Below are 20,432 nucleotides of genomic sequence, written 5' to 3'. Positions count from 1 at the left end.
ATCCATTTTCTTGATCCATTTATCCTCACCGGGGTTGCGGTCCTGCTGGTACCTATCCCTGCTGACTAGGGCTGTAGGTATAGGACACCCTGAACTGGTTGCCAGCAAATTGCAGGACACACAGAGACAAATAACCGTTCACGCACCCCATCACACCTAAGTACAATTTAGTATGTCCAATACATCTGCCGTACATGTTTTTGGAGTGTGGGAGGAGGAAGCCGGAGAGAACCCACACCATTTTATAAACCATCAAGTAACAAAATCTCTTGTTACCTAAAGTACGCCCTTTATTTGCAATTTCTATTACATCCATCCATTTCCTATAGGCGCTTTTCTTCACTGGGGTTGCTGGCTTGCTGGTGCCAGTTAAGTGCAAATGATTGCAGTTTCAAATCAGTTATTACACTTCGATAAACCTGACTTCAGTTTTGTCAAAGTGAAATGCACCAGGTGAAATATCAGAATGACTTCGGTTAGACTTCAATGTTTTTTTGTTTGTTTTTTTGAGAAAAATAATTGCTTGGTCAATATGGCAATTCTTTCATCCAGGACCGCATTTACTGGACAGACTTGGAGGATGAAGCAATATACAGTGCCAACCGCCTTACAGGGAACGATGTGACAAAGGTGGCAGAGCACCTCAACAATCCGCTGGATCTGGTGGTGTTCCATGAACAGAGGCAGCCAAAAGGTAAGCCATTGCGCACATTAAAATGTGGATTCAAACAAATTAGTGCATATACGACAATATACGGTGCTTTTTTCTTGAAAAAGCAATCGTAAGATACTTTAAAATTGGGGATGTAACGGTATTGTAATTATAGAAGTATTAAAATGGTTGAAATATTGTCGTTGATTTTGAAAGTATGGAATGCTTTCAGTTGAAAACCATGCCGCACACATTCGACAGAGGTTTAGGGCTCATCTCATTTCTCCATTTGCTTGCTCATTCTATATAGATGTGGGAAAAACCTATAGATAACCTGCTGGGCTCATATCGCATGTCCTGACTCATTCAATGCCACTGATCGCTATAGCTGTCACAGATCCATTTAAATGGGCTGCCAATGAGGGATTGAAGTCATTCACTGCCACTGACTGCTATAGATTTCAAAGAGCCATTTAACTACTACTGTAATATTATATTTTCTCTGCCATGGGCACTGTGAAGTAACTTACCTTATGGTGGTGTTATCACTTACATGATTTTGAATAGGTTAAACAATGTTAAAATATATTTTTCTTTGGCCAATTTGAACATTTTGCTCATGATAAACAAAAAAGCTGTTTTATCATATATTTTATATATTTTATATGTTCCTTTTTTTGCACGACGCATCATTTTAATGACAAATATTCACTTGTGTTTGAACATAATCATGGGCCTTTTCATTTTGGCAAGTGACAATTAGTGTTTATATTTTCATGCCTCATTTCCTGCCCTTAATCAAAGCCCAAAGCATCCTTGTCAGTAGGGAATTAATTGCTTTGTCTCATTATAAGTCAAACATGTCTGCTGGAAGACATCACAGCCATTAAACATGTTCTTCTTCAAAAGCCCCGATAAATGCATGAGAAACAGTCATTATGTTCAACAAGACTAAATGCGCTTCTGAATTGCTGTGAAGATGCAGGATTTCAAAGTCAATCCAGTCACTTCCTTATATTTTATCATTTTATCAGAAATTCATGCTAATATAAGTTATGAAATTGCTTGAAAAAGCAGCACATATTCAGGTGTTACTCAGTTGGCTTCAGCCTTCATCATAAATAAATGCCCTCTTTATAAGACTGAAAAATGTATTTATTTTTCATTTAGCTTGGCTTTGACATTTTCATTTTTGGGAGTCAAGGAGAGACGTAAAGGCACAAACGCTTTCACAGCTTTATAATTTCTGTAGCCCGTGGCAATACTATTTAAGTATTTGACCAAACTCCATCACACCATTTTCCTTCAGATCATACATGCAGAGGTTGCTGAAGACATCATAAAAGTTTGAGTTGCTGAAGTAGTATGCATGGAATGTGTGTGCGGAGCTTTTTTGTTGCGTGACCGATGTTGCTTCCTCCCAGGAGTTCATATGAATCCCGATGTACCGCTCCCTAAAACAACATCTAAGATGCAGCTTCGACCAAAACCTGACCTATTTCTGGTTTCCCTCCACATGACATGGAAATTCATTTTTAAATCTGGGGTTAGGGATGTGAATATTTCAGTATTCGAATGGCAAAGGTTTTAACTGCACACTCTAAATTTAACACTCAATCAAGAAATCAGCCCACTGAATCCCATCTTGCATCTCTCGACCAAAGTAAGGACTTGGAGCCCAACTTCTTTTTTTTTTTTTGTCATTTCAAGCTATGCCTTTTCAAAATGATGGCCAATGTACAAACCAATTCAAAAGCCAAGATTTTATGATTTAAATAATGGGGACAAAGATTTTCCAAGCGTTTTGCACAAATTGTGACCTACTGTATAACCCTACAACTTAACACACTGAAGCCACATCATCTCAGTCATTTATTTTTACTACTATACCTCTCAAAAAGATTTGATTATGTCTTAAATTCAGTTATCCAGGTTACAGCTAAAAACAATCGTTGAAAAAAGTGGTGAAATTACTTTTCTTATTATTTTTTAATGGCAAAAACATGACATTTGAATAAGGGTTTTTGTATCCATTATATATTGCTCTCACTTTTATTAAAAGCAAGATAACAGAAGACCTAGAAACTGGCACATTAAAAAGACAGTCAGCCGTGCAATCTCCTTGAGCTAGACAGACATTAACAATTAAGTCAACACAACCACAGCTATTCATTTACACTAATCCACTGATCCGTGTACATTGTTAAAGGAGAATTGCCTACCTTAATCAGAAAATGCAAATGTAATTCACAATCATCTGCATGGATTGAGTGTCCAAGTAGAGAAGGAGTGTCCAAACTTTTTCACTTGACGGTCACATACAGATAAATAGAGGGACGTTAGGGCCACTATTTTATTTATACAGTTCGTCATTTGTAAAAATAAATAAATAAATAAATAAATAAATCTCACAAACAAGTTTGTGAGATTTTCTAATACTGGTTATAAGGTGACAACACCATGCTTCCAATGACCACATGCAAAAGACCTGCAAAAGACTATTTCTAGTTTCCTTCACATTCACTCAAGCACTCCATAGTTGTAGGCGATTGCACTTCTGCTTTAATGCTGATGGTACTGACCTAAACTCAAAAGTAGGGCTGCTCTTCAATTATTAATTTACATTTCCTTCTTCCTTCAGACTTTAACGTCACAGTTCTGCTCAACTTGGTTTTTACCGTCTTATCTCCTTTTAATAAACACTGGGACCCACAGATTCCGAAATACTGTCAAAAATGGTGTTCTTTTGTTTGTTTGTGTTCCCCCCTCACTGAAAATGTGTTATAATTAAATACATTAATTTAACCTGTAAAACACTAAAATTCTATTGTGCATTTTACTCAGGTGTATTGCACACATCTAAAAGCAAACCATCTGTATGTGTGTTTGTTTCCTTTATAGCCCCTGACACCTGTAACATTGGCAGTCTTCCCAATGGTGGCTGTGAATACCTTTGTTTAAAGGCACCCCAGATTACAGACCACTCCCCCAAATATACCTGTGCCTGTCCAGATGGAATGGAGCTTGGACCAGATATGAGGCGATGTGTCATAGGTAATATCATACTCTGTCAGAACATTATTTAGCAGATTGCAAAAGATTCATCCATTGATTTTTCTATACCGCTCATCCTTTTAAGGGGCACGGGCGAACTGAAGCCTATCCCTTCTGACTGCTGGTCAAGGGACACGATATACTCTGGTCTAGTTGCCAGTCAATTTTAATGCACATATAAACTGTCATTAGCAGTGACATTCACATAAATGGACAATTTAGGGCCTATAACCTTTAGGGCCTATTTGGCATGTAGAGAGCCATTGCATATGATATCCGTCATACAATGGTTTTCATGTGGAAGTATATTTTACCCCTTTTGGGTATAGCAAGACACATCAGTTGGTATCAGACTGAGTTTCTACTGGCATCAGCAAATCCTATTTAACAATTTTTAAAGCAGAACTTTCTTTTTTTTTTTTTTTTTCAAATTAAGACCAAATTAATTGAAATATAGTATGCCTGCGACCCTAGTGAAGATAAGAAGAATAAGAAAAGGCATGTTTTGATGGATGAACCAATATTATTATTTCTTCATTTATGATATTGTGACTCAGGTTTTAATGCGAATGCACATTTTCTGACCGATTAGTCAGGGATAATAATAATAATACATATGTTTTTTATAGCGCTTTTCGTGACACTTAAAGACGCTTTACGAAGACGACTTTACCAAGACCAGTGGTGGTAAACTACGTTGTGTAACCACAGCTTCCCTGAGGCAGACTGACAGAGGAGAGGCGCTCTGACCAGTCACTGCATAAACATCGACATAAATAATAAAACAGACTAAGTTACACAGTCTATCTCCTGAAGTTAGTTGCTGGATAAAATAAGCCTTGGGATACCACTAAAAATGTAGTTCCAAAGTTTAATAGATCAGACACATTTTTTTTTTCCTTTCCATTCAGAAATGCTTAGCTTTGGTTAGGGGGTATTTGGCTGAAAAATTGTTTCACAAAATTGAAAAACAGTTGAGAACCACTGCACAAATTGTTTTGTTTGCAAAGGATCATAAATCATCAAAAATACCTAATAAACGATGCAATTGCCTTGAGTCATTATTTTATAAATGTGAAATGAATATTTTTTACAGGTTTTCACAACTTTTGAGTGTCATTTCTGCCTATTAAAAAACAAAAGAACAATTCTCTTTAACTTGACTGGATAGGAACTCTATCATTTTGGACTTTACTAGACTCGTGTGGCAGAGTGAAAGCTATTTGTGGTGACTTGCATGTCCATCTTTGACATTTAACTTATGGCAATCATTTCTGTTTCCCTTGTCCAGTGCGAGCAAGAACAACCACAACAGCGGCTCCTACCACCACCGCCACTACATCTACGCCAAGCACGACAACGAAAGCCACACCCGTCCCTACCACAACAATAACAACCACAACCACTACTACTGCTGTGTCTACCACACTGGCGACCACAACCAGGCGTCTGGCAACACCCGGAACGTCGCAGAACCCCAGGGGAACCTCCACCGAACACCCTCAAACACTTGTTTCCACAAGTACGCAGAGTATTTTCGGCAGCGTCAACAAGGCATCAACATCCACTCATACACCCCTTCTGGGTCCAGTGGCCCCCAGCAGCATTCATAAAGAGAGCAATGCCAACCTGTCACACAGAGGTAAGGATCACTCTAAGCCGGGTCAATCCAAAGCACATCAAATTGTGAGGTGAGCATGTGCATGCAGCTGTGTGCGAGATGCTGTACAGCCACAACCGCTACGACCGTTCTACGACTACGTCCTTAAAAGTAGTCTTCCATGTTCTGTCTTTAATTTTTTTCCCTTTAGTTCTATCTTGAGCTGTTTACTGTACATTGTCTTTCACTGGTTGCTTTTCTTTCTCTCACTCCTGCTAGTATGCGCACTCACACACAAGATGTTTGCTCAGTCTGCCCGCAGTGGGTCCCTCTTGAGAACGATGTTACAGAATTAACAAACGACAATCCCCGCTGCTCCCGCCATTCACCTCCCAACACCTTGTCCTCACACTTTTTTGACAGCATCTTTATCTTTCTGCCCTTATCTTCTCTCACGCATACATCTGAAATCTTGTTCAAGCAAATATTTTACCGCTACTTCCTCCTCCATTTGTTTCTTAATCAAATTGAGACAGCACTTTATAATCACTTGAACAATGCTTGACAAATCACCGAGCCTTAATTGTGTTTTAAAGGAGAGCTATCTTGGAGGGCAACGCAAATCAAAATTGATAAACCACTACAACAAAAAGCGTTTGTAGTAATCACATCTTGTGGCATTAAAACATACACGTGCCGGTTCTCTCCGAGCACTCCGGCTTCCGCCCACACTCAAAAACATGTATGGCAGGTGAATTGGACATACTAAATCGGCCCTAGGTGTGATTGGGTGTGCGTATGGTTGTTCGTCACTCTGTGTCCTGCAATTGACGGGCAACCAGTCCAGGGTGTCGTCTGCCAACTGGCCATAGACAGCTGGGATAGGCACCAGCAAGCCTGCGACCCTTGTGAGGATAAACGTCTACCGATAGTGGATGGATGGGTCTTATACCTGAATATGTTGTTAAATGACAGTCTCTTTACTTCTACAGTCATTATTTTTTTGTGCTCAACTGAAATTTTTCACCATCAACAGACAAAGACGGTTAAACATGGAGAGATAATTATGGTATTAATGAGCATGATATGTATATATACACAAACTATGGAACTGTGGCATAAACATTTTTGGCAGGCAAATTTGCTCAAACACGTTTGTCCAAATGTATTTGCAAGTATGTTAAAGCGTATATGCAAATAGCTTTGTTCGAAGTAAAAGAAAATACTTACAAGCTAGTAAATTCTGGAGTGCATAAAATAAAACATAGCAGTCCAGTGTTGTTAATGAGCCTCAACGTGTTGCAAGGTAAATCAGTCATGAAGAGGTAAGCAAAATTGCAAAGTGGGTATTGGGGGGGGGGGGGGGGGGGGGGTGGCTTGCCTCATCACTTTTGGGGGCCTTTTTTTCCCTTACCTACTACTAAAAATGTAATTCCTATTTTCTCAGACGTTGTCACCACCTCACCCCATAACAAAAACTCCAGATGAACTCAAGCAGACACAGTAAAACATGGATCATGAACAAGTCCTATCTCCCTAGCCACGGGCCACGTGTTAAAGTTTTTGACTGGGCTTGCACTGTTAGCTGTTATTGCTGCATGTGCTGAACAGCGGCTGGCATTTTGTTGGAAAATAAAGCCAAGGGACTTGGGGGGGTAAGAGGAAGAGTAGAGGTAAACAGCAGCTGTTAGATACAGCTCTTAAGCATGTTAAAACAATAGACAAAAGTCCTATCTGCTCATTTTTTATACATTTTGCTCCCCAGCAAAAGGTTTTATTCGCATCACAAAATCACAGAGCAAAAATCATCCATTCATCCATTCATTGTCTGCTGCCGTTTATCCTCACTAGAGTCACCAGCTTGCTTTTGCCTATCCCAGCTGTCTTTGGGCAGTAGGCGGGCAACATCCTGAAGTGGGTTGCCAGCCATTTAATAGCAGGGTACCAGAGCAAAATTATTCAAAGAAATTTGAATGTTATGGCCATAGCTGGCAGTAACCTACATTTGCTCTAAACCCTCTTGTGAATGATGTATTGGCATAATATTTGAATGGTATAGCTAATCATTTAAAACTAATCTTATATTTTATAATTTATGTTAAAATATGGATGACTGTCCATCATTTTACAGTATTTTGCAAGTATATTTCCAAAATGACGCTTTCTTGCTGCAGCAAACATTTCTTTCCTTCGTGTATGGTTTTTAGGGATGATTTTGAAAATAACTTTGGACTGTTGCGTTTCTCTCTCTCTCTGCCTTTCATCTCAGCTGCGGGTGATCACTACCTCATAGGCAACAACATCACAGTAGCTGTCTTGGGGATAGTCATTCCTATTGGTGAGTTCTCGACTTTCTATCTGTGTTGTTCTGGCTTTTTGCTCGCCTGCTTTTCCCTCCGCTTTTTCCTCAGTGATTGTGTGTGTGCCTGCGTGTCTGTGTGTGCATCCATTTTAGCATGCATACATGCGTATAACTTAAAAAAGTGTTTTTCCACCACCTGCCTGATTGAACTTATTTAATTTGTGTGTGTGTTTAAACAGTGTGTTCTTCCCAAAGAAAATACCCACTATTTTAGTTATTTTATAAAATCCATCGCAAGTATTCAACTCAAGCCCCCTGGCCTCGTGGATAGAGGAAGCCATTACAAGCCAGTAAGCTCATTAGTCAGCGGTGGCCTTTGTAATGTGCACATTACTGCCTGTCATTATTAAGAGGATTCCAGCAAGTGGGGAATTTTGTTCATGTTTTGCCATCACATTTGGCCAGCTGCAAACAGCATTAGTAAAGTCCCACTTTGCCCATAGTGTTCTCCGACCGCATTCAGTCTTGATATATTGTAATTCAACTTATGTATTTTCCAGAAACACATTTGGAAGTACTGTACTGTATATAAAACAGCAAAACGGGTGTTCTAATTTTATTTATCACAGTATCAGTTTGGTGTGGGGAAAAAAATGCTGTTCATAGGGTGGCCCATACAAATAATGCAAATTACAAAAACAGTAACTAAGCAAAAAAAAAAAAAAAGGTAATCACAAACAAAACCACATTATCCAAGATGAAACACAAACAAAAAATAAAAGCATAGTAAAAGAAATAAGACCACAATATACAGTTTAAAAAAAAATAAGCATTTCAAATAAATCTCTTTTCATAGTGAGAGAAGAGGCACTCAATAGCAAAGAATGGACCATATTCCACAAGATAGGATTCAAAGGAAAACATAACTTAATTAAGGCAAACTGAAAATTCAACTGAATGTGCAGAAGGCCTTAAAGAATCAGCATATGCCTGAGAGCTCTTTCATCTCTAGTATTGAGCACAATGGCAGCTCTCAAACATTGTACTTCTATTTTTCCACTCGCTACAATTGAGTTATCAGCTCTGCTCATTATAACAACCCCAAGATTATTAACCCTTGCTTATCCATTGCTCATTTCCCCCTCTTGCTATTCATTGAGGCAGTAAATCCCCTCATTTTGCATTTTTGGCAGATTTGAACCTTAATTATTGTCACAGGTCTACAAGGGCCAGATTCCGCGCTTCCTTTCACTAATGAACCACGCCCACCCACAGCTCCTCAAGGGGAATCAGCTCGACTGTTATAATCAGTACTTTGCTAAAGTCTTTCATTTATTATCTGCTGTAATTGGACGGAAATATTCAGCATCGGACAAAAATGGACGTTTTCAACCCAGTGAGCATAAAGAGGAACAAGGAGAGGTGTGGAGTTTTCCGTTCAGTCAGTCAAAGAGGGATTTGGTGTTTAACACAAGGGCAGTTTCCATCATTCAACACATATTTATGAGCATATTTTAGTTTGTGTACTGTATCTTGTTATCCCATCCTTTTTAAACACCGCTGAGTCCATTTTGTCTAGCAGGACAGCAAGTTAATTCCCTTCTATTCAAACACATGGGACATGATTGGAAAATTCAGAATGTCCTCTACCAAGCGGACGAGGACAAAGCTGGGAAGCTCGAATGAGTCAAAAATATACTGCTGACCAAAAACACCCAAGACAGTAGACTGACCGAGGAAGACATTAGTAACTGGAAAATGAAGCTTCAAGATGCTTCATGAACCATTTCTATTTATTTTACTCCTCTAGAGTAAAATTTTCTGCGCTATGTTCAACATAGTGCAGGTATTACACTGTTTTTCCATTTCTTAAATGCCTTTCTTGCAGATTTCAGTTGAAGATTGATTTTTCATACATACATATATATATATATATATATATATATATATATATATATATATATATATATATATACATATATATATATATATATATATATATATATATATGTGTGTGTGTGTGTACACACACACACACTTACACATACATAGGGCAAGACACAAATCTCACGAGATGAGTGGTTTTTGCAAAATTGAACTTAAAAATGCCTAACATTAATTATTTTACAGTTTTCAAAATGTTTTCTTTTTAATGAGCAGACTGCAACAAAAAACGATCTATTGTTATGTACAAATGTAAATATTAAATAAGAGCCAGGCTCATTTTTCAGCTACAGCTCAAATCTTTCCCTGTACGATAGTTTAAAAAAATTCATACAGTTTCAGTGCTGCAGTGTATGACCTTTTTTTTTTTCAATGTTTATAAAGCATCTCTGCCATATATTTTCTTCAAATGGAAAACAAAAATATCACCACAGGTGATTTGAAAGTAATAAGATCATCCTTTTTCTCCCCTTCAAGGTTGTAGATTTTAAGACTGGGTATTAATCAAATTATTATTTTTTTTATTGCTGGTTAAAAACAAATATTAACATATATAACACATTTCCCCTAAATTATGATATTTTGGATAATTTTTCCCCAATGCATTTAGGTCGAGACAAAGTGAGGTCAGAACCACAGAACACACATTTGAGTCAAGCTGTTTTGTTTAAAAATTGTTTAAAATTGTTTAAAAAAAAAAAAAAAAAAAAATATATATATATATATATATATATATATATATATATATATATAGATAGATATAGAGAGAGAGAGAGAGAGAGAGAGAGAGAGAGAGAGAGAGAGAGAGACACACACACACAAATGATGCATGCGCATTCATAAAATCGTGTTTATGATTTCTAATTGAGCCTGAGAATGAATGTCCTGTTATATAAAATTGAAGGCTCATTGTTTTCTTGTCATCATATATTTAACAACTTATCAATTTTTAGGCAATTGGGCTGTGAGCTCTCATTTTGAAAAATGATAGGTATACAGGCCGTTGACGGCTCTGCAACGTTTCTACCGCGATAAACGAGGGTTCACTGTAGAATATAAAGTAAAAGCAACTAGTTGTTCTTGCAATAGCAGTAGTTACTAAGAGCTGTTTGCTCACTTCAAATAATTACTGATTTTGTCGAAGGTTGAAAAATCCAAGCAACTTTTTGAGTTTAATAATATATTTTATTTCAATGAAATCGTATTGACTTACACTCAGTGCGATATTACATGAAATGAGTTGGGTCTTGATAATAGAAAGAAAACAAAGAGCCCTCATTACAAGAGAGTGCGTTGATGTGTAAGTGCTTACAGTGCCGCTGTGTGTTCCCTGGGCTGTGTTAACGCTCCCGCCGTGTGTTGTTGTTGTGTGTGTGTTAAACACATGCAGTCCCTATCCTTGCCACAGTGGTCATCGGGGTACTTTGCACCGGCGCCTACCTGGTGTGGCGCAACTGGCGGCGCAAGAACACCAAGAGCATGAACTTCGACAACCCCGTATACCGCAAGACCACGGAGGACGACGACGACGAAATCCACATCAGCCGTCACGGCGAGTCCATCGGTCACATCTACCCAGCAGTGAGTGGCAGCCACAGTCAGCCATTCATAGCGCTGCCTCTCGGGAGCGGCGTTAGCGACAGCAACTCTCACTGGTACTCAGGGGCGCCCATGCTCTCCAGTGGCAAATGAGAAATCAACCCTCTGAGGAGGAATTGCTAAAAGGGAGGCGTAGGAGTCAGAAAAGCCTACTTGTTGGTGAAAAATAAGCAGGCGAGCACATACCACACACAGACCAACAAACGCACACGTCATGTTTTTTGCAGTAGTCACTGAAAGCGCCAAACACTTGAAGCCCTACGTACCATCTTACCATTCCTCTCGTGACCGTGATCATAAAGTATACACATCCTTTGCCATCATACTGTGTTCCAATAGTTGTACTCGATGTGATTTTTCTAGTTGTTTTAAGTGTCTCTTCCAAATGATATAAGCCCCTCATTATCCATTAGGCCCTACATACAAAAAAAGAAAAAAAAACACCTACATATCACCTGTTTTCAGAAGCTGCTGGTTTTAGTTCAAGAGCAAACTGGGATCTTCATCATTTAGCACTATTATGATGATCATTTCTAATGTCATTAAAGAGCCCGTGGCTATGCGGTGCTGCCAACTTGAAATTCATTAGTAAGAATATTTTGATTAGTTCCACATGTGACAAGATAGCTGACAGGACAGCACAGGATTTCACATTATTCATTCATTTCATACAACCTTTTCTACTTAATACTAAAATGGTCTTGGAATGATTATTTTGCAATTCATGTTCTATGTGATGCCATTAGTGCATGCAATGTTGTGGCTTGAAGCCTGACCTAGACAAACTCAAGAGTCAGGTGAGTGGCATTTAAATCCCTGAAAAGGGAAGAGAGAAGGTGGAGGCAGAAGTTGCTGTTAGGACATTCCTTCCATATCATGTGTTGTTGTTAAGAGTAGCAGAGCATGCAGTGAAGGGTGGCCCAAAAGAATTGTGGGGGATGGGAGGTAAGTGCTTTGATCAGTTGCCATGGCACCACTGATTTTTTTGTGTCTCTCCAGCGAGGAAAAAGGCAAATAATTTGGAATGGACTGGTATGATGACAGATACTGTGCAAATGAGTACTTTTTCTTTTTTTTTAAGTACATGCTAAAAATCTTTTTTGGCAAGGAGGTAGCACGGGGGGGGTAACGTTTTTGTTGTTTAGCCAGATATTGTCCTGCTCTCATGTGGCATCTCACAGAGCCAGAAAGAGATCAGGCTTGCTTTTTGTGGGCCAAATATTTGCAGCCAAAGGCATGTAGCATGCATTCTTTTAAGAGCCAAAAGAGGAAATCACAAGGAGGTCAAGAATAGAAGGCGGTTTTGAGGGCGGGGGCGTATATTTTGAACAAAAAGCTGAATCCTTTGTTTTCTTTTGTTTTAGATTTTTGCGTTCATCCATCTGTGTTGTTTTTTCTTTGATAACATTATTTGTCTGCTGTTTTCAGCGAGTGGCACTCAGTCTGGAAGACGATGGCTATCCCTGAAGGAGGGAGGCTCATTCCCACCTTGGCCCCTCTTCCCTCTTCAGCCAAACCTCCACAATGACGCCTGTCTCGGCGCAGAGGAGACACTCCTTTTTTGCCTCCCTTTTATGGAGCAGGGATGATTCATAAAACCCGACTTTCTCTCAGTGACTATGTTTATGTGCCCTCAATAACCCTATCAAAATCTGACTATTAGTATAAGGTCACGGCATATTCTGAAACATATGACCAACTTTTCAAGGTAGAGAAGGAGAAACCCAGGGATCTTTTTCTGTTTTTTTTAATAATTGGAATTTGGGGATATATGTTTTTTTGCAATTACACAAGCGGATGTAAGCAAACGTGCTGAAACTCAGGCAGTACAGCACGACACTTCAAGCGAGGAGGAAGCCAATTACTTTTTTAGAGTAGTGAAAAACATGGATAAAGTATATAGTTCAGTTGGATATATTCTAATTGCAATTACCATGCATAAATGAACAACTGTCTGAAGCATAATTTAGAAAACCTGATGTTGGCATAAACTCAAATTTTGGCGGCACATAAATATAGTCACCAAAGTAACATTAGTGCTCAATTCTAGTGCATAGTAGCCTATCCACCACCCATTTCTTCTCTCTTACCGCCTCCAGGTAGTCTTAATGAATATTTACATACTGCTCTGATTTTTGTTCTCAACTAACCTCATTGAGCTGCTGTCAGTGTCAGAGCAAATTAATGTTTACTCTTTGTAAATATATTACCAGATTTTCTCACTGCACAGCATAAGACAGACTTCCACTCCCTTGAGTTGGTGTGAAGTATTTGGCACATACTGTTATTGGCCTTGTGTGATATTTGAAACAATGGACTTTATTGGAAGGGTTTCACTGTCATTTCAACTCTCCAGCCCCTCATGTCTGCCCTTCACATGTTGTAATTGGGTAGCAAATGTAGATATATTGTAGTAAGAGAAATTAGTCTGCGTGTGTGTGTGTGTGTCATAGGGGGGTACTCAAGGTGGAGTTGGGGGGGTCATTTGGACGTAATTTGAGGGTGAAGGAGTAAGAAATTAGCTTTCTTTATGGGAATATGAGGATTTGTGCCACCATAAGGTTGAGCCTCAAGGCAAAAAGCAGCAAGGCAGAAAAGAGCATTATGAGTAATCCTCTGTGTTGGCATCAAAAGCATGCACGGTGATTACAATGAACTTGGGTTTGTTTGTTTATTCTCAGTCAGTATGCTGTAGACTTTTTCTTTGTATGTCATCACTGCTTTTATTGTAGATGGTTACTTAAAGCCCGAGGGTACGGGCCAATTTTGGATAAACAATGAAGTGAAATACTGATACAATTAGAGTTGCATTTTCAAATATGATTGCGAGAATGAAGAGGAAATCCACTTAAAATGAATTTTGGGTGAAGCCTATTAGGCGTCTCGTGGCACAGTGAATAGCCAGCCCGCCTCACAGTTAAAGGGACCCGAGTCCGAATCCTCCTCACTGCGGACTTCCTGTGTGGGGTTTGCATGCTCTCCCCGGGCCCAAGTGGGTTCTCTCCGGACACTCTGACTTCCTCCCACACTCCAAATACATGCATGGTAGGTGTATTTCACATGCTAAATTGCCCTTAGGTGTGATTGGCTGCATGAATGTTTGTTCGTCTCGTGTGCCCTGCAATTGACCGGCAACCAGTTCAGGATGTCCCCCGCCTACTGCTGGTGTTGGCTTTGGCAAGCCTGCGACACGTGAGAATAAGCGGCTGTAGAAAAGGTCACAATCGCCAACTCTCTGAAGGAGTTCATAGGTGCATGTAAAAGCAACTGAGATGAAACCCAGAAGCTCCAAATTGGAGACCATGGTCCACAGTAAGAAAAAGGTGGTCCTTTGGGGTCTTATTCACAAGTGAGGACAGAATGGAGCCAGAAATCGACTGGAGGATCATTTTAACGTCTGCCCCAATGCAGACTGTATCGATCTGTTGTGGTGCAAGGGAGCGCCTACCCTCACCTATGACCCATGACCCACAGCTCACGACCAAAAGAACAAGATCAAGGATAAAAAGGCTTAGTCAAGTGAAGAATAACCTGCTTCTAGTGCCATAGCCAGATGTTTGGCCCCTACAGAGGTTTTAGGTGCTGTAGAAAGAGAACTCTTGCTCTCTGCATATTTAGTGTGTTGGCTGATAGGAATGAGTAAGCCCACACAGGGGCAGAGGGGCAATGATTTGATTTAAACTACAGAGAAGGGAAAAGTGTGAATATGTGGCAAGAGTACAGTTCTTTTTGCTTGCTGCACAAATTCAATTTCAAACCCACTAAAACGGTAGTAATATCCAGTGAATATTTCTGTAATTGCCCAGATGAATTTCTAGTAGTCATTTACTGCAAACTGCTACAGCAAGTAAACATGTTCGCTGTTGGTATGCTCCATTGACTTCTCTAACTAGATGTCAACAAGATTTGACACCTTGAAGGATATGAATCATATAATTTATTTACACTGAGTATCTAAAGTTCAGGCAGTTTTTTTTTTCCTCCTTGTTGCTTAACGACTTCGCGGAAGGCAGTCAAATTAATTTAAACACTATAACGGGCATGTAGGCTAGGAATCAGACCGGACTATATGCACACAGCTGTGCACTCCACAAATTATTTGGGTTTATTTTAGTAACTAAGAAAGATGGTGCTATGTTTGCAGACATTGATCAATCTCTGACTCAAACTTTTTGAAGACAATTCTGCTTCCACATTCTGTCATGTCATTTGTTCTTAACAGTAATTTGGTCATTCTCTTTTTTTTTTTCTTCCTGTCCAAAACTGACCAGTCGCTTGTCCTGTCACAGTCTTTGCACTAAAAAAGTAGTCTCTCTAAACAGGGTCTTCCAAATCTCTTCATAAACAGAGATTACTCTTGCCTACCCAGATTGCACAGAATACTTTCCTACAGCTTTAATCTTCAAATTGTCACTGCATGCACTCCGTATTACTCAAAAGTAACACCAGCTACAAGTCTTTAACCATTTTATTTTCTCTATCTAGCTTCAGTGCTTGTGATGCTCCTCTTACATACTGTACTGTAGTTTCCCCATCTCTCCGCCATCCCATCTTCATCCTAGCATCGACATCTTTTCTTTGCAAGGGCTATCACTACCGTCAAGGTAGATGCATACTAGAAAAATAACAACAAACATAACGCTGGATAAAACCAAGGCCTCTCAAACAACAAGAAAGCCCCAGAGGTGTCAAGAAGACACTCGTCTGCACTTCGTCTGCATTTCGGACTATTAAATGTTCTGTACTCTGTTTAGACTTTTCCTCAAACTTTTCTTAATCAACAGTTATCTACCGCTTTCGATTGTGTTTGTTTGTATCGAAATTCAAATGGCCTATTACAAGCTATCAGTGATATTGTGGTTCTTGTTTGAACTTTTTCGGATGATCTAAATTCAAGGGATGAAGGAAAATTCTTACAGGTCCTGCAATGGAAAATAACAATTCTGTTTCAACAATTGATGGGGTAGATATACGTATTAATATCCTAATTGAATCATCTGGCTCTTCCAGCTGTTTTAAAGTTGTTATAAAAACTTTTTAAAAAAATCCCTTATTATTTCATTGTCTACAGAAAAAAATGGGGCCTCCATCCATTCCATAGCCATATGGTGGACATTTTTTATGCTGTTGGTTGCACAAAAACTTTTCAAGAAGCCTTCTGCACTGTGTAAAAAGATAATGCTTTTGGAGGGAAGGGGGGAAATTAAAGCAGTCCAGTCATACAGTCCAATGGTTTTGAATTGTGACTTGTAAATACTTTTTCATACAACTTTTTGATAGTGTTTTAAATGTATCTGTTAAAAAAAAAAGTGTACATAAACATCTGAGGCTGAAAAAAGAGTGTAGAATATATGAATTTATTTGTACACAATATCACTGGATTTCTTTACTACTTGATTGTAACTAAAATTAATAATCTGCCAAAGTGTTTTTATTTGACTTTTTCCTGTTGTCTGTTCCATTTGCTTTTTAACAGGACTGCAGAGTTTATGTTCATACTGTATTTAATTCTGTTGAATAGATTTTGTTGTTGTGTGGGTGTACATTTCAAAGGGGGTTATCCTTTTTTTTAATTTATTGGTGCCTTGTTTTGTGCTTCTGTATACTTTTACCCTCTGTCTTTCTGTGTTCTATGTCGGTCGGAGGACAGATGGGATTAACTGGTGGCATAGTGATGGTTGGGGGGTAGGGGGGCTATGGGAATTTAAACCTTAGCAACTTCTGTACTTACATTGACTATCTGTTCTGTATGCCAAAATGGTCTCACTCACATTTCTATGAAATCAAACTGTTCATAAATATCTCTATATATTGATATATTAAATTCATAAAAACTGTACTGTGTGTTACTGTTTTCAAGCACTTTTGAACAAAATTAATATTACTTGATGATATACCTGATTTCCCAATACGCACAGTTCCATCGTTGTGCAACCAGTTGCAGAGTTTGGGCCTTAAAGGGACATTGCGTGATATTTACAGTTTTTTGTTTTAAAAACCTACTATAAATTTGAACATATGTAATCGTAAATCTAGTAATCGCAATTTATAATACATGGAGGGGCGCCTCTCAATCGTGTGTCTTACCTAAGGAAAGCAAAGGAGAAAAACTTTTACCAATATAATTCAAATCAGATTTTGGATTTCATTTTGTGTCTTGTGTGCAGCTGAGTGAATTTCTGGTTTGTATGCAAACAAAAACGTAAAAAAAATAAAGGAAATGTAAGGTTTGAATTCTTGAATAAAGAAGGAGGGGTGAGAGTAAGATGACTTAGTTATCTACATATTTGAGTTCACCCAACTAAAACAAAAAGAAAAGAAAATACATCACAAAACAACGCAATACAACAAGCATTTAACATTGAAAGGCCGGCCAAGAAGAGCAGCTGTGGCTTCCATGCATTGCAGACAGCCTGCAGCATGTGCCGGGTTGATGCCTTTTTTTAAACCTCGTGTGCCTGAATCGCTGTCCTGCATTTGACTTGACTGGTAAGAGTTGTTTGTGTTTATAAAAGTGTTCAAGTGTAGTGTTCAAGCTTTCCTTTTGCCGTGTGACGTAATTCCACATCCACAGCACCTAGCGGTGCAGTCGCTCTCATTGTCAAAAGTCTGGGCAGGAATAATAACATTTTACATTGCTGTCAACAAACCCCTAATGGAGAAATTTTTAACAGCAATAAGAAAGGCAGTCAGGTCATTGTCAAAGTGCGTGTTGAAGCCTTTAATGATTACTTTATTAATATGATTTAGAAAAAAAAAACAACACAGTGTTTTTTACTTTTTTCTTCAGGTTAAAATGTTTAACATAATTGGCACTCCTGTGTTAATGTTCCATCAATTTACATTTGTTATCGTGGATTTAATTTTTTTTATTTTCCTGCTGTTCGTAATGAAAAGCGGTCTAAAACTTACACAATATTCCTTTAACGTTAAATAATAATACAATTGTAGGTGTGGTACACAACTTTTAACGATAATGATCTTATTTAAAGCCACCACTGCGATTGTGGGCCTCAAAATATTTTCTCTTTCCTTAAAATAATTGAAAAGCCCTGCTTTAAACCAATGATGTCATGTATGAGTCACAAAATACAACAAATGGTTCATGAGGCAAAGCTTGGCTGGCAGTGTCACCCCCCCCCCCCCCCCCCCCCCCCCCCCCGCCCACCCTCAAACACATACACAGACACCGCGGTGACTGTAAATAAGATACCGATAATTCCTTTTAATATGTATACCTAAAATTGTATCATTTTTAACAAAAACCTTTAACAAGTCACTCTAACTTTTAAGCCTAAGTGTTAAGTGTAAGCCCGTTCCTTGGAATCGGGGAGGCGCAAGGTGATGCTGGGGGGTTGGGGACGGGTTTGTGGATGACCCCAGGGAAAATGATTTGTTTGGGCAAGGGCGAAATGTTTCCTCTGCCTTTCCTTTGCAAAATATAAATGAGAAGCACTGCACTAAGCTAAAGTAATACAACTGCTGCTTACCAGAGCAGAGATGGGTTAGCTTGACTAGTGATTCATACAATATCAATATTTTTATTATTTAAGAACTGTTTATTCATTTATATCTTAGATATATTTCCTGAGCAATCAGTCTGCCTTTTATTATTATTATTATTTATTTTAATCTTCAACGGTGACTTGCTTGCACTGGCTTCTGAACCCCTTTTATCCCTTGGTAGTTCTTGCGTTGTCACTGAGTCGCACAGATCAGGTGAGGCCCTTATTAAACCTCTTGTAGCCTCATAAAAGTTCTTACTATAAGTCCCTTGGTATTTTAATATGCAGTTAGCACACGACTGCATTTCTGTTGCTTTCGTTTTCCCTTCCCTCCCCTCCCTCCTGTGTGACACTTCCATTATCTCCTGGATAATAAATTGCACAGATTAGCCACAGGAGCAGACAGACTGGCAGGGATACGCTCCCGTCCCTCTGTGCGTTTCCGTGCATGATGTGTGACACCGGCTTTTTCTTGTTGTTAACGTCTGTGCCGATTTAGTTTCTTGTGTATGTTTTGTCCGTACAGTATTGATACAAAACTTTTGCAACATTGTGTTTAATCTGTTTGTGAATGTTGCATGCCTTCTAGACTACTAGTGCAATAGTCTGCCATGATGCTGTGTGTGTATGTGTGTGTGTGTATTATATGCAGTAAAATGCACTTGAGGCGAAGTTGACGGGCCAAGAGCCATTAGCAGATAATTACCAAAAAGTCTCCACTCTAATAAGGGTGGCTCATCATCTTGATGCTGGCGGATGGAGAAATACAAAGACGACATCTGCAATTCAGATTAGGAGCTCTTTTGACTGCAGTATATAGTCATGCATTTGATATTTCCAATTTTTCTTTTGCTGTTTTTGCATTCATTATACGACGTGCGTTTATCAGGTGTGAGGGAGAGCCTTTTTCAGTTGACTTCCTATAATTCATTGATAGTTATGGACTTGAACTGTCATTGTCTACATATTATCTAAAATACATTGTAAGTAATAGAATTGATTTTACTCTAGCTTGAGATACGAGCGATCCAACTTAATAGTTTTTTGAGATCCAAGTTAATGTTCAGCCATTTTTTCTCCCAAAAAGCAGCAGTTTGTCTGCTAGAACTAGAAATAATACAATATTGAAGACGTTTCAAATTGTTTATTGTCACTCACATTGGAAGTTTACTGTTAAACTTACAAAAGGAAAAAATGCTCGTATGTGGTTGAGAGGTCTTTGCTGAATCTAATAACAACTGTCTTGCTCTAAAACAGCTCGGGGTCTTGAGCTCCCCCATGATCTTAAAAAGGAGTGTTTATTATCTATTTATGATCTGATTAAATTAAGAATGTAAAGTTGTCCTCAAGCATGGAGTCTCAGGAATTACGTTGGTGAAGGAAATCAATGTTAGAAGACTATGAAAGTTGGGCGATTTCTCAGTAAACAACATAGCAATAATTACCATTAAATCTTGCAATGCTTAAATATTGTATACAATTTAAAATCAAGGTTGATAGACTAAGCAGTATGAAGTGGAAACTTTATATTGCTATTTTCCCCTGTACTGTATACTTATAGATTGGCTCAATTGCATACAGTCATTTACTGTTTAATCGCGTTATACTACTGCCACCTGCTGGTATTTTCTGTCATACATTTAAACATGTTTTTTTTGATGTTTCAACATTAACACAGAAATTACCATTGTTAATAAAATGAACGTTGCTAAGTGGGTCTGTGTTGTGTTCGTGTCAAAAAATAAATAAACAAAAATATAAATAAAAATCCACCTA

The 20,432-nt window shown here is 38.6% G+C and overlaps 1 protein-coding gene across 3 annotated transcripts in view; it reads left to right on the top strand.

Annotated features, from left to right (window-relative positions):
• lrp8 (low density lipoprotein receptor-related protein 8, apolipoprotein e receptor) overlaps nucleotides 1–16,990 on the top strand; it is a 128,544-nt gene extending 111,554 nt beyond the window's left edge. Inside the window, exons 14-19 of one of the 3 annotated variants that reach the window (XM_088425159.1) lie at nucleotides 553–694; nucleotides 3,554–3,706; nucleotides 4,998–5,348; nucleotides 7,576–7,644; nucleotides 10,943–11,133; nucleotides 12,580–16,990. In XM_088425159.1, coding sequence (XP_088281285.1) covers nucleotides 553–694; nucleotides 3,554–3,706; nucleotides 4,998–5,348; nucleotides 7,576–7,644; nucleotides 10,943–11,133; nucleotides 12,580–12,618 — 945 coding nt within the window. In that variant the 3' untranslated portion in view covers nucleotides 12,619–16,990. Of the gene's footprint in view, nucleotides 1–552; nucleotides 695–3,553; nucleotides 3,707–4,997; nucleotides 5,349–7,575; nucleotides 7,645–10,942 lie in introns of all 3 variants that reach the window. The other 2 variants (XM_088425158.1, XM_088425157.1) reach the window with 2 other exon arrangements.
• Nucleotides 16,991–20,432: the final 3,442 nt, after the last annotated feature.

Source organism: Hippichthys cyanospilos, chromosome 10, assembly GCF_059441005.1.
Source record: "Hippichthys cyanospilos isolate Australia breed blue-spotted pipefish chromosome 10, RoL_Hcya_1.0, whole genome shotgun sequence".
Classification (NCBI taxonomy): Eukaryota; Metazoa; Chordata; class Actinopteri; order Syngnathiformes; family Syngnathidae; genus Hippichthys; species Hippichthys cyanospilos.
The sequence above is the reverse complement of the archived record's forward strand: the minus strand, read 5'-3'. Positions and strand labels throughout refer to the sequence as shown.